This window comes from Biomphalaria glabrata, chromosome 2 (assembly GCF_947242115.1).
Source record: "Biomphalaria glabrata chromosome 2, xgBioGlab47.1, whole genome shotgun sequence".
Classification (NCBI taxonomy): Eukaryota; Metazoa; Mollusca; class Gastropoda; family Planorbidae; genus Biomphalaria; species Biomphalaria glabrata.
This window is the reverse complement of record NC_074712.1, coordinates 64,495,394-64,510,147: the sequence shown is the minus strand read 5'-3', so window position 1 is coordinate 64,510,147 and position 14,754 is coordinate 64,495,394. Positions and strand designations below refer to the sequence as shown.

Below are 14,754 nucleotides of genomic sequence, written 5' to 3'. Positions count from 1 at the left end.
GGTTTCATCATCTACTAATTTCTGCAGACAAACTGAATTCTTTTAGTAACTTTTGATTGATGTTTTCATGTACAAGAAAATAGTGCCTCACCAATCTTATCTCTCACTCTCTTAATATAAATATATTTATTGCTTCAGTGCTCTGCTAGGACTCTTAAAAATATTAGTGAAGTTTTCTACTACGCTCAGAAAGCTGTTCTTCATCCAACGGCTCCAGTTTACAACCCAGATGAAAAAGAGGTAAGAACATTTGCTCCTGTTTTTAATATGAATGTTTATGATCTTAAAATACAACTAAATTTGCATCTTTTGTTTGTTTTTAGCTAACACCACAAGCAAAGAAAGCTTTGACAAGAATATTTAGAGTAAGTCATTTTTATCAATTTGTTCATTTTCCTATTTATAACTCCTTTTATTAGTATTTCTATTCACCAATGTATTAGTGGTTAAAATATAAACAACACAGAATATTTGGTCTAATTATTTCATGCAAGCAACAAAATTATTCTTTGTCTGTCTACAACTTTATACTAGAACAGCTTAAATGTCCATTGGAATCTTAGAAATTATTCCCCCAAAACTGAAAAAAAAAGTTTAAAAAATTGTTAAATGTTTAACAGTCTTACAATGACATTTGGTTTGATATGCCGTTCATTTTTCTATTTTCACTAAAAATTATGCTAACATTAGTTTAAATTTTTTTAAACAAGATCATAGTTATTTAGGGTACATTTAGTAAAATGGGCAATTACATGTGGTGTTTTGAAGCTACTTTAATTTGCTAAAATATGTTTTCTCGGCACATTACTGTTATAATTGTAGGCTTTATTTTCTTGTAGATTTTTTTTAGAAATTTTACAAATTTTTTTTTTTACAGCTGTAATCTAGAGATTTTCTAAGTAAAATAGTTGTAAATTTAATGGTCTCCTTTTCTTAGGACTGAAGATTCTAAAAATAAAATTTTAGATCACAACTTTTTGTTTTATTTAATTTTGTTTATTGTAAGAATCTGTTATCATGTGGGTCCCTTCTTACCTGCTGTATTGTAGGAATTGAAGCTGGTCAAACCAGTAATAGTTAGTATCAACAAAAAGACATAAATAATCATGTCATCTGCCTCTTGACTTTCATGTAAGAGGTGTTGTGACAATTCATGTAACAAAATCTCTCCATTTTTTCCCAATGTCAACACTGATTTCCATGTCAACTGCTCTAGCTGCAGCATCCAGTTTTGAAGTAAGATCTAGTACCTGGTTGCATTTTCTCCAATGAGGTCTATATCATCTGCAAACCTGAGATTAGCGAGAAAGAAACAAAATTACACCACGGATCACAAATGGCATCCTTGATTTATGCGATGCAAGAAGAAAACTAAAAACGAAAGTTAATCACTTGCTGGCAGAAGAATGCTGTTCAGCCATACTGTTCAATATGCATGAAAATAAAGTTGGCAAAAGAACATAGGATCAGTGACCAGTACTATAAGTAGCTGGAAAGTTGGCAATAGCAAAAAAAAAGCACATGCAAAATTAAAAAGCTAGAACCACAGTGATCGAAAACAATGATTGAACTCTTCTGACTCCAGATGTGCATAGAAGGTGGACAGAATATTGCAAAGATCTGTATAACTTCGAGATAAATCCCAACTGCAGTCTAATCAACAAAACACCTTGGGACAACATTGGCATGGCTCCAATACTTTTTGAGTCTGAAGTAGAGGAAGCAATAAGATCACTTAAAGGTGGCAATGCGCCTGAAGTTGATAACATACCATCATAACTTCTAAAACACGGCAGCTCACATCTTATGAAATGTTTTAGGACAATTTGCCAGAAAATATGGGACAAAAAAACATGGCCAATCATTAATTATTCCACTGCTTAAGAAATGAAACTTGAGACAGTGCCAAAACTATAAAATGATAAGTCTTATCGGTCATCTGAGCAAGATAATGCTAAGAATAATCTCATCAGACTCAAGTGAACATTAATAATAGTAATTATTTATTCCCTTTTTTTTTTTCCAGATCTGTGACCTTGACAATGATAACGTATTGAGTGATGAGGAGATTAATTTATTCCAAGTATTTCATTTTTTTTTCTCATTTATATCCTACAAATAGTTTTTTTTTATGTATTTTAAATTTTATATTATCAAAGAATATTAGCAAAATTGCAGTCTAAACCAGGGGTCGGCAACCTTTTGAGTTGGAAGAGCCAAAAATGACAATTTACAAAATTTCAACGCCTTTAAAGAGCCACAAATTTTTTTCTTCCAAACAATAAATAATACTTGCATTAATAAAGTTTTTCTTATAAAAAAAAAACGAATCTATTTATTCAAAAGAGAAAATATCAATTTATCTTTATATAAATATTGTTTTACACAAAAAAATAGATAATATATATATATATATATATATATATATATATGGTATTATTGGATAATTACTTACTTCAGTATAAAATTTAAACAATTAAACATTTACATACAACACTAACCTGTATTTTGATAACAAACAATTGAGCAAAACAAATTCTGTGATAACTATGGCCTTGCATGGTTTTAGAAAGTTTGGGTAAATTTGGCTCATAGCTTGTTTTTAGTTTCACGACTCTAAATTTTCATTTGTTAGTTGGCATCTTACTTTACTTTTAATTGTTTGCTCACACGAATATGCTGATCCGACGATAGTCAGCCTTCCAAATGCCATCTTTTTCACCTGACTGTAGCAATCTGGAAGACTATTCCATGCGTCGAATATAAGTGCCTCATCTCGCTGACCACTTTTGTTGCGTTACATTTCTGGATCTCCAACTCTTCCAACTTGATTTTAAACTCTGTACATTTTCCACTACACAAAGTTTTACTTTATAATGCAATCAATGGCATGTCTAGAAATCCAGGATCCATTTCAGATGGTTTAATGTGGATTTCGGTACTATTAGTGTTGAGATTTTTTTTTTATAAATGCTACAGTCGTTTTATTAGTTTTAAATTGCTCAAATAAATTCATTTTTAATTTTTCTTTCTGTGTTGAAGTACCTCGTGTCAACAGTTGCACTGGTTTTATCGCAATATTGCTTTACAAATTGAAAATGAAGTGATTGACCGCTCTGAATAATTTCTGCAAAAAGATTATTTTTTTCTTCAAAACAAACGAATTCTTCTTCCAAAACATAGACTGAGTATCCCTTTCCCTGCAGTTTTAGATTCAGTTCATTTGATTTCACTGTTACACCATAGAGTAAAATGCTTGCAACCATTTGTCGTTATCTAATTCAGGGTGATTAATGCCTTTATCATTTAGGAATGTATTTAATTCATTCAAGCACAAAGCAAAACGTTTCAACACCTTACCTTTGGAAAGCCATCGCACTTTATTGTAAAGAAGGAGTTCAGAATACTCAGTCTCCATTTCGTTAAGAATTCTTTAAACTGACGATGATAGAGTGCTTTTGACAAGATACTGTTAAAAATCTTGATTACCAAATTCATGACCTCAACTATTTTGGCCGGAGATGTTTGGACACAAAGCGCTACTTGGTGTATTATGTAATGAAACGTAAGAATTTCTTGGTTTATATTTTGCACCAAAGAATTGTAGTTGCTCCTTTAATTTTTCATGTCCTTCTTCTGGCTTAATTAGTTGCTATTGAAACGATTTTATTTAGATTACAGTGGCTTCAAAGTATTTTTGCATGCCATTAGCTGTATCTTCTCCTCTAGTTTGTCACGAGAGCGGTAGAAATCCTAGAAGTTTTGCTTTTGGATCTTGAAAAGACATTTTTGTGACAAAAAGTTTAACTTGTGCCGTGTCTTTTATGTGGCAAGACTCATCTATAGCAAGTTATAAGGCAGAAGAAAGTTGAATATCTTCCACCTGCAAATACTTACCTTTCAAGACATGGGGGCGGGGTGCCCTGAAAAGCGTGTACAAGTGTTCGAGAGATAGAATCGAATCAGAACGATTTTTAAATGTTTTTATTTTCGATAAAATAAATAATATTTGCGCATGGAACTAAAGAGCCGCAGCTGAACATCTAAAGAGCCGCATGTGGCTCGCGATCCGCAGGTTGCCGACCCCTGGTCTAAACTTAAATTAAGTTTTGCATAATATATTTTCAAGTATTATATTACAATTAATATTGAATTCTGACTGAGTGGACTCTATATCAAATTTTCAGATGAAATGTTTTAATTCTCCCTTACATCCGCAAGCTTTGGAAGATGTTAAGTCAATTGTCAGAAAAAATGTTACTGATGGTGTCAATGATGGGATTACTTTGAAAGGTTTTTAACTAAACAAAATTATTTGCATACCTATAAATAGTGGTATTTTTATATTATTTCTAATTAAACTTGCTGTGTAATTACTGTTTAACAACCAACTTTCTTACGAACCATGTCCTGTAAATGTTTTTTTTTAAAATTATCTCTGAAATTCCAAGACAAGAGAACTCTGGTAATTTAAACACTGAATAATTTATTTCGGTGCATGTATCCAATCTCATCCTTTTTTTCTGTGAATCTACATATTATTATTATAACCTTGGGCCGGATGCTGTTTTTATACTTGTTTATTTCAAGGTAGCCCAAAGTGCTTTTTAATGCGACCCCCTAACAAAGATCATAGGCATTGTTTCTCAGCCTTTTTTAGTGCTCCCTGCCCTCCCCAAATAAAAAAATTTACATTTGCACCTCATATAACTCAGATGTCTGGGGGATACTGTAAGCTTCTCCCAGGGTGGTCTTGGTTGAAGCTTTTGGTGCTTCTAAAATTCCTTCTTCTGACACCTATAATGTACTTTTTCTCCTAGCAATTAGGGCCTATCTCAAATTAAGTTAAATTAAGAAGGGGTGGAACAGGTGGTTACTGTGTCTGAGAGACATTCGAGGCAGTAGAGCAGGAAGTTTTCTAATGGGCTTGATTGTCATATAAGAACACCAACGTGATCTGCAAAGACCTCGTGTAGCAGACATGTTGAAGTTAAGCTAAAGGCATTAAAAGAATGATGATATCTCATCTGGGAGATATTCGACAGTTAAGACAAACCTATCTATTAAGAAATTTTGAAATGTCTTCTTCAAAAGAATGTTTTTAATCTATCTTGTTTCCGAAATTTCTCGTATAAACAGTAAGAAAAGTCTTACTCAAAAGATAATAGACTTAAAATTTATATATATTTTTTAAACACATTAATGAAATTTAAATTAATTATTTAAATTGCTACTGTATTGATATAAGAAACATATAATTTATTTTTTGAATAATGTTTCAGGATTTCTCTTTCTTCACACACTGTTCATTCAAAAAGGTCGTCATGAAACCACTTGGTCAGTACTTCGAAAATTTGGTTATGATGATAACTTACAGCTAACTACTGAATATTTATCTCCTAAGTAAGTTTCATTGTAGTAAAATATATATTATTTATGTTGTCGAAATAGTTTTCTTTAGTCTACTAGTGCAAAGTTACTTATATCACACAATCCTGATGCAGTCTCTCCTGGTATGGTCAGGCCACATCTGCAGAATGGAAGTCTCTGACATCTTTATGGTCGATTAAAGAAAGGGAAGCGCTCACAAGGTGTACAAAGAAAGTGCTTAAAGGACATCCTCAAAACCTTATCTGAAAGCATTGAGCCTGGAAGATGGAAGCACATGATAGACCATCATGGCCTCGCGCTGTGAAAAAAAACCCAAGGCCAATGACATTAGCATCGGCTGAAATGACTTGCACAGTATGCAGCCAAACATTTCGGGCTCACATGGATCTCACCTCTGCGCTCTGGATGACAAAAGTGGCCATCAATGAACCAAGATGACTGAACTGTATATATACTTATATCAGCAATATAAATGATCTTGTTTTGTTCACTGATAGATGATTGTTTTTTTTGGGTGATCCTATTGTTGAATGGGTAGTCTTATACTGTCGATTGTCAGGTTGCAGATACTTAACTAATATTGTCTCTGCTCAGAAAAGAATGATGATGTTAATGCACTAAGTGGTTCAGGCCTGTATATGTTTGTTTATAATGGGGTTAGTGAGTTTGGCATTGATGATAGCATCTCTAAGATGTTGTAAGGTATTAGATTCATACTCTGAGGGGAAGAAGAATTACTAACGTGCCTTTGAGGACTACATAGATGGTCTGGAAGGGACAGAAGAAGAGCTAGCTACTTGGTGATGAGCATAGACAGGACTTCCGCAGCATATGGTATACATATAAATGCCAAAAAAAAAACACAAATCATGACCAATAGCCAACAGGGCTTTAAAAGGGACATCAGTATTGGAGGTGAAAAGCTGACAAATGTCAGTAGTTTCAAATATCTTTATCAGATATCAGATGAAGGAACCAAACCTGAACTACTGGCCAGAATTGCACAGTCCACAGTGCACTCGCAAAATTCAAAATAGGGAAAGACAAAGGTATAGCCCTAGCCACATTCTTATATGCTTGCGAATCTTGGAAACTGCAGAACTAGAGAAAAGGATCCTAGCAATGGAATTGAGATGCTACACAAAGATCCTAGGTAACACATACAAAGACCACACTAGATCCCATGATGATATGCAAATTATTGTAAAAAATGCAAACAAAAACTCAATGGCCATATCACATTCCTTCATGGAACAGTACCAAGAAAATGAAGAAAAAAGACAACATAAAAGAATGGAAGGGTCTGTCATTGTAAGATTCTATCAAAGGCAAAAGAAAGGAATGGAGAATGACAGCAGATCTTGTGTGGTGCCCCAACGTTCGACAGACTAAGGTATATGTGAGGTGAAGGTGGTTGGTGACTGTGAGTTCAGACAGAGACTGTGGTATTTCTGTATCTCTTAGAACATTTTGAGAAAACCTTTCACATAACCGTCCCCCCATACACAAGCCCCACACACACAATGACAGCTCTTTAGTTCATCAGATCTAGATCTAGACCTCACTCTTATTTCTAGCTGCCTTTTATACAAACTCTTGTTTTGTTTTCTCAGTCAATTGTGATAGAAATAATAGGTTTTATGAAGCTAATGAATGGAGCAGAAATTAGAAATTAGAAACTTCTTTAACTTGAAACATTTGGTGTCCAGATTTTACATTAAGATATTTCTAGGGATATATAGCATAATGTATATATATATATTTTTAATATATTGGAATATATACACAACAATACAGACACAGATATAATGTATTTATTGTTTCTCAAATTAGATTGTTTGTAGGACTTGGCAGCACCACAGAACTGACAGCTGAAGGATATCAATTTCTAGTTCGACTCTTTGACAAGTATGATGAGGTCAGTAGTCTTGTGCAATAAAAAATATAATCAGCTTCTCTGAGTGTAGACATTATCATTAACTTGAATTCAATTTATTTGATGATAAATTTCTAATGAGGCAACAAGAAATTTAGTCAATATCTTTAGAGCAACAGGTAGGCCCCTATTGTCCAGCACAAGAAGTAAAGTACTTTTCTTTAACTCACTATGTAGATCTAATCATTTTTAAGACAAATTGTGATCCTTTTCCTCAAGGCAACAGGAAGCATAATGTGGCTCTCTGAGACAGTGTAGAAGAATATTTTAAGTAAATTATTGTATAATCTAATACAGTCCATCTTAATTCTACTATCCAGAATATTTTCCTGCATTCTAATGGAGTTATTTACTTGTCTACACTATCTAGTCGTGATTAAAATCATATAATTTTGTTGTTTGTTATAAAAAAAAAGGATACATCTTTAAAGGGCTATGTAAGCCCTTTTTATTAACACAAATGAATTATTACAGAAAAAAAAATTTAATTTAATTTTGGATTGTGAAATGGAAAACTAGAGTTAATTTACAAGAGAATGTTGAAGAGAAATTTAGAAAAAGAAGTTCTGGTTATCACAATACTTACAATAAATCTTCTTTTCTTCATCTTCTTTTTTGAAGTAACGTCTCTATTATATAAGATAAGATAATTTTTTATGTTGATTTGGTTCTAGGATCGAGATGGTTTCTTGTCACCAACAGAATTACAAAATTTGTTTAGTACATGTCCCATCATGCCTTGGGGGCCTGATGTCAACAATACAGTCTGTACTAATGCTGATGGCTGGATTTCACTTAATGGCTATCTGGCTCAATGGACGTAAGTAGATTTCTCTTAAAGAATTTTTTGTATTAGGCTAACTGGACCTAAGTAGATTTCTCTTAAGATTATTTGTATTAGGCTAAATGGATCTAAGTAGATTTCTCTTAAGATTATTTGTATTAGGCTAAATGGATCTAAGTGGATTTCTCTTAAGATTATTATTTTAGGCTAAATGGATCTAAATAGGAGTTCAAAACCTTAGGATTTATCATTATTATTTTGTTTATTTGTTTTGTTGATATTAGTTTTGAATTTGATATGGTCCTTATTCTAGTATAATGGAAGTGTTAGTGTTTTTCATTTGCTGAATTCCTTATTTTAACAAAATCAGAAGCGTTTTTTTTTTTAACTTTTGTGCTGTGTAATGAAGAGAATCACATATTTAAATTGACTAAGTATTAAAAAAAGGAATTATAAATAGATGTTGTTAAGAAAATTGAGGATTTTTCTCACTTTAACCCTCCAAAGATGGTCAACAAATCTAACAAATCTTGTGTGGTGCCCCAACTGTCCAATAGACTACAGCATAGGTGAAGGTGAGGTTGACCCTCCAAAAAATAAAAGCTGTAATTATTTATGAACTTATTATTATTTTTACTAGACTGACAACTTTATTGGATATGAACAGAGCCATAGAGTATTTAGCTTACTTGGGTTTTAATTATCAACAAGAGAGTCAACTAACAGCCATACATGGTATGTCGTAACACAACAGAACTAGTCTGTTCACTGAACTATTTATTTAACATCATTTATTGGCAAAAAAAAATATAAATTCATCAAAGCAAAAAAAAAATTAATGCAAAATAATATGTAACATGTTAGTTATGCAATTATTACTATAAATTTAAACTCCATATGACATAATTATCAAATCAATTTTATTCTAGTGACAAGAGATAAGAAAATTGACTTAGAAAAACGACAGACTGGTCGTAATGTATTTAGATGTCATGTTATGGGGGCCAAGTCTGTTGGAAAGGTAAGGTTTCATTAAAATTTATGCTTGTGTGTTTGTAATGTTGTTACAGCGCCTTGAGCCTACATTTTGTTTGTTAACAGCGCTTTATAAATAAAATTATTATTATTATTATTATATAATAAACAGCACAAATTGTGTTGATGAGATGTAATCCAAAAAAAAAAAGAAAAAAAAAGTGTGACTTCATATTGCTTTAATAATGATCGATGTTCAGTCAACTATAATTAGGCTCAAAATTGCCAACATAATCTTGATTTGCAATAGACCATTGTGGTAGGGCCAAGATAATATTGATGTGCAATAGACCATTGTGATAGGGCCAAGATAATATTGATGTGCAATAGACCATTGTGGTAGGGCCTAGATAGTGTTGATGTGCAATAGACCATTGTGATAGGGCCTAGATAGTGATGTGCAATAGACCATAGTGATAGGGCCAAGATAATATTGATGTGCAATAGACCAACCATTGTAATAGGGCTTAGACAGTGTTGATAATTCAGATACCGTTTTAATTTAGCAAGACCAAAAATAATCTATCTTGGTTTGTTTTTTTTTCATATAAAGATCTGTTCCAAGTACTTGTATTTAATGTATGTTTTTCCAGACTGCTTTTCTCCAAGGATTACTGCAAAGAAATTTGCGCTACGTGGCTACATTGAACAGACAGAATTTATCCAATTTTACTATCAACACTGTTCAAGTTTATGGCCAAGATAAATATCTGATGGTAAGCAATTTCATTCTGAAACCTAAACTAACTCTACATTCAGATACTTAACAGCTGGAATGAATCAATAGTTCATTGATAGCGTGTTCTCATTTATTAAATAGTTCTGTATCATAGTGATAGTCACATTTGACTAGAGCAACACCGTTAGTGAAATCAATAAATTAAGAGACACTCCACGACAGAAGACTAAAAAGTAAATTAGCAATAATACATAAAACACTGAACCGTAGCTTACAAAAACACAACCTAATGAGTTAAAGAAAACTACAAAATAAACACACATTTCTTATTCCATATGTTAGAACTATTTACTCATCCCTTGCATGACTAGATTGGCATATGGATATGCATATGATGTAATTATAGTCTCTTTTTGAAAGAATGCTGTCAATAATAAAAGAAACCAAATGTTTTTTTTTATTTTACACTTTAAAGAAATTTCTATTGACAAATAAGGAAAAGGTTAAGTGTGGAAACCAATGTGTGAAAGACAGAAATGACAAATAAGAAAAAGGTTAACCCTTAAAGTGCTGAACTGTTTTACAAAGAGTGCATACACAATTCTGATTATTAGAGGCTAAACTACCACACGCGTTTTAAGGGTTAAGCATGGAAACCAATGTGTGAAGACAGAAATGACAAATAAGAAAAAGTTAAGTTTGGAAACCAATGTGTGCAAGACAGAAGTGACAAATAAGAAAAAGGTTAAGTATGGAAACCAATGTGTGAAAGACAGAAATGACAAATAAGAAAAAGGTTAAGCATGGAAACCAATGTGTGAAAGACAGAAATGACAAATAAGAAAAAGGTTAAGCATGGAAACCAATGTGTGAAAGACAGAAATGACAAATAAGAAAAAGGTTAAGCATGGAAACCAATGTGTGAAAGACAGAAATGACAAATAAGAAAAAGGTTAAGTATGGAAACCAATGTGTGAAAGACAGAAATGACAAATAAGAAAAAAGTTAAGTATGGAAACCAATGTGTGCAAGACAGAAGTGACAAATAAGAAAAAGTTAAGTATGGAAACCAATGTGTGCAAGACAGAAATGACAAATAAGAAAAAGTTAAGTATGGAAACCAATGTGTGCAAGACAGAAGTGACAAATAAGAAAAAGTTAAGTTTGGAAACCAATGTGTGCAAGACAGAAGTGACAAATAAGAAAAAGTTAAGTTTGGAAACCAATGTGTGCAAGACAGAAGTGACAAATAAGAAAAAGTTAAGTATGGAAACCAATGTGTGAAAGACAGAAATGACAAATAAGAAAAAGGTTAAGTATGGAAACCAATGTGTCACAGACAGAAGTGACAAATAAGAAAAAAGTTAAGTATGGAAACCAATGTGTCACAGACAGAAATGACAAAGATATTGTGGGATATCTTGCCTCTTGAAATATGCTGAAGGAGAAACTGCTGATCAGTTTTGATAAAAACATGTTTTTCAAGCTTGTCACTATGAGTCCTCAAACAAGCATGCAACGTGAATTAGTGGTGCTTCATTTTTAGTATGGAATTATTTTGTTCTTTCCCCTAGGCATTTTTTAGTTGCCAAAAGGGTTATTGAGACAAATGACAAATACTTCATATTTTAGGAAGTGGTTTTGTAATACGGCTGCTTTGAACGGAGTGTAACTAAGAATGTCTAAGTACATCCTGAGTTTCTTTTGTTTCAGCTCCATGAAGTAGACTTGGTCATGTGTGAGATGCTTACTCCCACTGAACTAGACTGTGATGTGGCTTGTCTAGTCTATGATGTTACCAACCCACAGAGTTTTGAGTTCTGTGCCAGAATGTATTTGGTGAGTACACTGACTAAAAAAAACCTTTATGGGGCAGATGATGTAAGATTTTTAAGTTTTAATTATTTTGGCACCAGTATATGTTTCTTCTAGGGTTTCATTTCACCAAATCACCCTAATCGTATATTCAACCAACTTCATCACCACTTAATATTGTCAGGTTTCATTTTAAAGGAGTAGACACTGGAAAAACAAATGATATATACAAATATTAAAAACAACATGACTCACCCCAAATCAGGACCAATGCTGCTCTTCAAGTGGCAATGGTTGGGCACATGTACAGTAAAAACAAATTAAAATGGAGAAATTTTTATGGAAATTAAGTCCCTGATGTGTTTTGTTAATTTGTCTAATGCCTTGACTGATCTTGTTACTCTTCAGAAACATTTTATCGACTGTAAAATACCAACACTTATCGTCGCATCAAAAGCCGAGTACCCAGAAGTTCGACAAGACTATGAATTGACCCCTGCCCAGTTTTGTAGCAGGTTTAAACTTCCTCCACCCCAAAGATTTACATGCATTGATAAAGTGAATCATGATGTTTACATCAAGTTGGCAACAATGGCTGCATACCCGTAAGTTGTTCTTTTCTTTCACTGAAATTGTTTTCCTTTTCCTCGAGTTCTGTAGAACATTCATTGCTAGTTAAGTACACTACTAGTATCCACTTCAGTGTCCTCATATGGGATGAATGGAGAGACTTTAGTCTATGCCGATAAAATTTTGACGTTTTATTAGAGATCTTCCATTTATAAAATTCATATGCAATCACATTTCTTCTTTTTCCTAAATCAGTATAATCCTCCCTCCTTACTTTTTTTTAGTTAGACCTTTACTGTGAACAACTCAAATTTCTATTAAATTAACACTTTTTTTTTTGCACGCACAATTTTATTTTATGTTATAATAGATATTTAGAGTTTCTACACATTTTCTTGTTCACTGCGTTGTTTTATTTTTATGTAAGCTTTTTAATTAACAAGTACTTAGTTTAGTCATTACATCCTATCAGAATAACCTCCAAAAGTTAACTTTTTATCTTTTTTTTTTTCAAAGCTCACAATTCCTGGCCTATCTTTATTGTTGAAAGACATGCATCTTGCATTGCTAATTATTAGATTTATTAACATAGTACAATGAAACAATTTTCACAATTTTATCAACAGCTTTTATCGATTTAATTCTATCATCAAGGCGATGAAATTTCTTCATCTAGATTGGGAAATAATTTAAATTATGTTTTTTTTAATGGCTTGAATGTGTGCTATCTCTGAACTGCTTACTGGCAGCCTACATGATGACATACCAGGAGGTTAATGGTAACATTTCCTTTTCTACTGAAGAGCTCTATCAGTGAAGAATGTAATGTGTAGTAAGAGTGATCTGTCTATTTCAGTAACCTGAAGCGCCTGGTCCATATGCTGCTGGTTCACCAACGCCCTCTGTGGTTGGAAGAAAGACTAAGGTTCTTTTCTTATTTTACTTTGAAACCAACCTCTCTGTGTCTTTGCACTCTTGCTTGAAGTTGTATTAACAAAAACATGGCTAATCAACTTTTGACTAGATACCCTTTGTTTTGTCTTTTTTTTTTTCCTTGATGTTATGCAAATACCAAAATAAGATTTATTTTTTGGTTGAAAGTTGAATGATTTGTCATCTTTTTAATTGGTGTGTAGCTCATTTATTGAATGTTAATTTAGTTTTGGTGTAGTACAGTGTACCAGTAATAAATAGCTCACATTTCCAGAGTTTGTTTTATTTATAATAGGACCCTATAGATTTCATTTGGTGCAGTTTTTGTGTTCATTTTGTCATATTTGGCACATATAGCTTTATGAATACCTTTTCTGTGAGAATTATTGAAACATTTTACAAAGTTGTCAGCAGTTGTTTTTATATCACTGTATTTTGTTTTACCAGTAACTCGCATGTTTTGATTTTGTTAGCTTGTGCATTTTTCTTATTGTTTATAAATCTAAGCTTGTTATCATTTCTGAAGTATTGCATCAGTAGGTAAAGTCCTTTAGTTTGAATCCAAAGTATAGGTGTTGCATCATTAGGGACACTAGGTCTAGTAACTTAATTTAAAACCAAAGAATCCTTGATTACATTTACATTTAATCCAAAGCATAGTTATTGGAACAATCATCATTTGGAAACCAAAGTATACTTATTTAATCAATTTAAAGCCATTGTATATCTTATGGCTTTTATTCTTTATCTGCAACAATGACAATTTATGCTAAAGTTAGATATAATATAAATGATTAGCAATAGATATAAAAATTTTAAGCATTAGATGTAAAAACTCACAGCAGACTGTATAGCATGAACTGGTGTTTCTATGTCCTATTTCGCCATTTTAAACTACGGTCATGTGTCTGGCTTATCTTTAGTTAAAATTGAATTATCTGAGCGATTAATTTGGTTACTTTGTAAATAATTAACTTCACCCAACCATAAAAAAAAAAAAATAAATCTAAATCTAACCCCATACTTACCTATTTACTTGTAATATTAGATCTAATACTAATTTGTATAAAAAGAAGTTATATTACAAAAACTGTTAGTTTTGAAATTCAATAGTCAATGCTCGTTATTAAGGGTCGAAGCTAATTTAAAGAGCTAATATGAATTTTAAAGTTTTGTTGATATTGTGTTGTTTGCATCTGTTACAGACACATCAAAGGACTCTTTCAATCAAGTCCCAATACATATCTTCAAGTTGGCATTGGGTTAGCTGTCGCAGCTGCATTGGGCTTTGCTATTTATAAATTTGTACACACATCGTCAACGCCACGTAGATGAGCCAAATTCAGTCGGTGATGTTGTTAGCCTGGAGACTTCCTGTCTTCCTTATTAGCATTGGACAAAGAATATAGTACTCAATTATCTCATAAGACATAAGGTGGCACTTTGAGTCCCATTACAGTAGGTTGATTAGTTCAACTTTTTATATCTGGACCTGTTCAATTTTATCACAATTATTTCAAGTAGAATACTCTATAAATGCACTAGTTTTCACATACCACTCCCAACTTCATTTTATTTATTGAATGTGGTACTGTCCACTATCTACTTGAA

General features: G+C 32.5%; 1 protein-coding gene across 4 annotated transcripts in view; it reads left to right on the top strand.

The window, feature by feature from the left end:
• Nucleotides 1-14,754, top strand: part of LOC106064306 (mitochondrial Rho GTPase 1-A-like) — a 19,094-nt gene extending 4,340 nt beyond the window's left edge. For 3 of the 4 annotated variants that reach the window (XM_056021982.1, XM_056021983.1, XM_056021981.1), the window contains exons 8-21: nucleotides 139-240; nucleotides 324-365; nucleotides 2,027-2,083; nucleotides 4,188-4,293; nucleotides 5,283-5,403; nucleotides 7,225-7,309; nucleotides 8,002-8,147; nucleotides 8,752-8,846; nucleotides 9,041-9,132; nucleotides 9,740-9,862; nucleotides 11,539-11,664; nucleotides 12,049-12,245; nucleotides 13,067-13,135; nucleotides 14,349-14,754. In XM_056021982.1, coding sequence (XP_055877957.1) covers nucleotides 139-240; nucleotides 324-365; nucleotides 2,027-2,083; nucleotides 4,188-4,293; nucleotides 5,283-5,403; nucleotides 7,225-7,309; nucleotides 8,002-8,147; nucleotides 8,752-8,846; nucleotides 9,041-9,132; nucleotides 9,740-9,862; nucleotides 11,539-11,664; nucleotides 12,049-12,245; nucleotides 13,067-13,135; nucleotides 14,349-14,478 — 1,491 coding nt within the window. In that variant the 3' untranslated portion in view covers nucleotides 14,479-14,754. The remainder of the gene's footprint in view (nucleotides 1-138; nucleotides 241-323; nucleotides 366-2,026; nucleotides 2,084-4,187; nucleotides 4,294-5,282; nucleotides 5,404-7,224; nucleotides 7,310-8,001; nucleotides 8,148-8,751; nucleotides 8,847-9,040; nucleotides 9,133-9,739; nucleotides 9,863-11,538; nucleotides 11,665-12,048; nucleotides 12,246-13,066; nucleotides 13,136-14,348) is intronic. The other variant, XM_056021984.1, reaches the window with a different exon arrangement.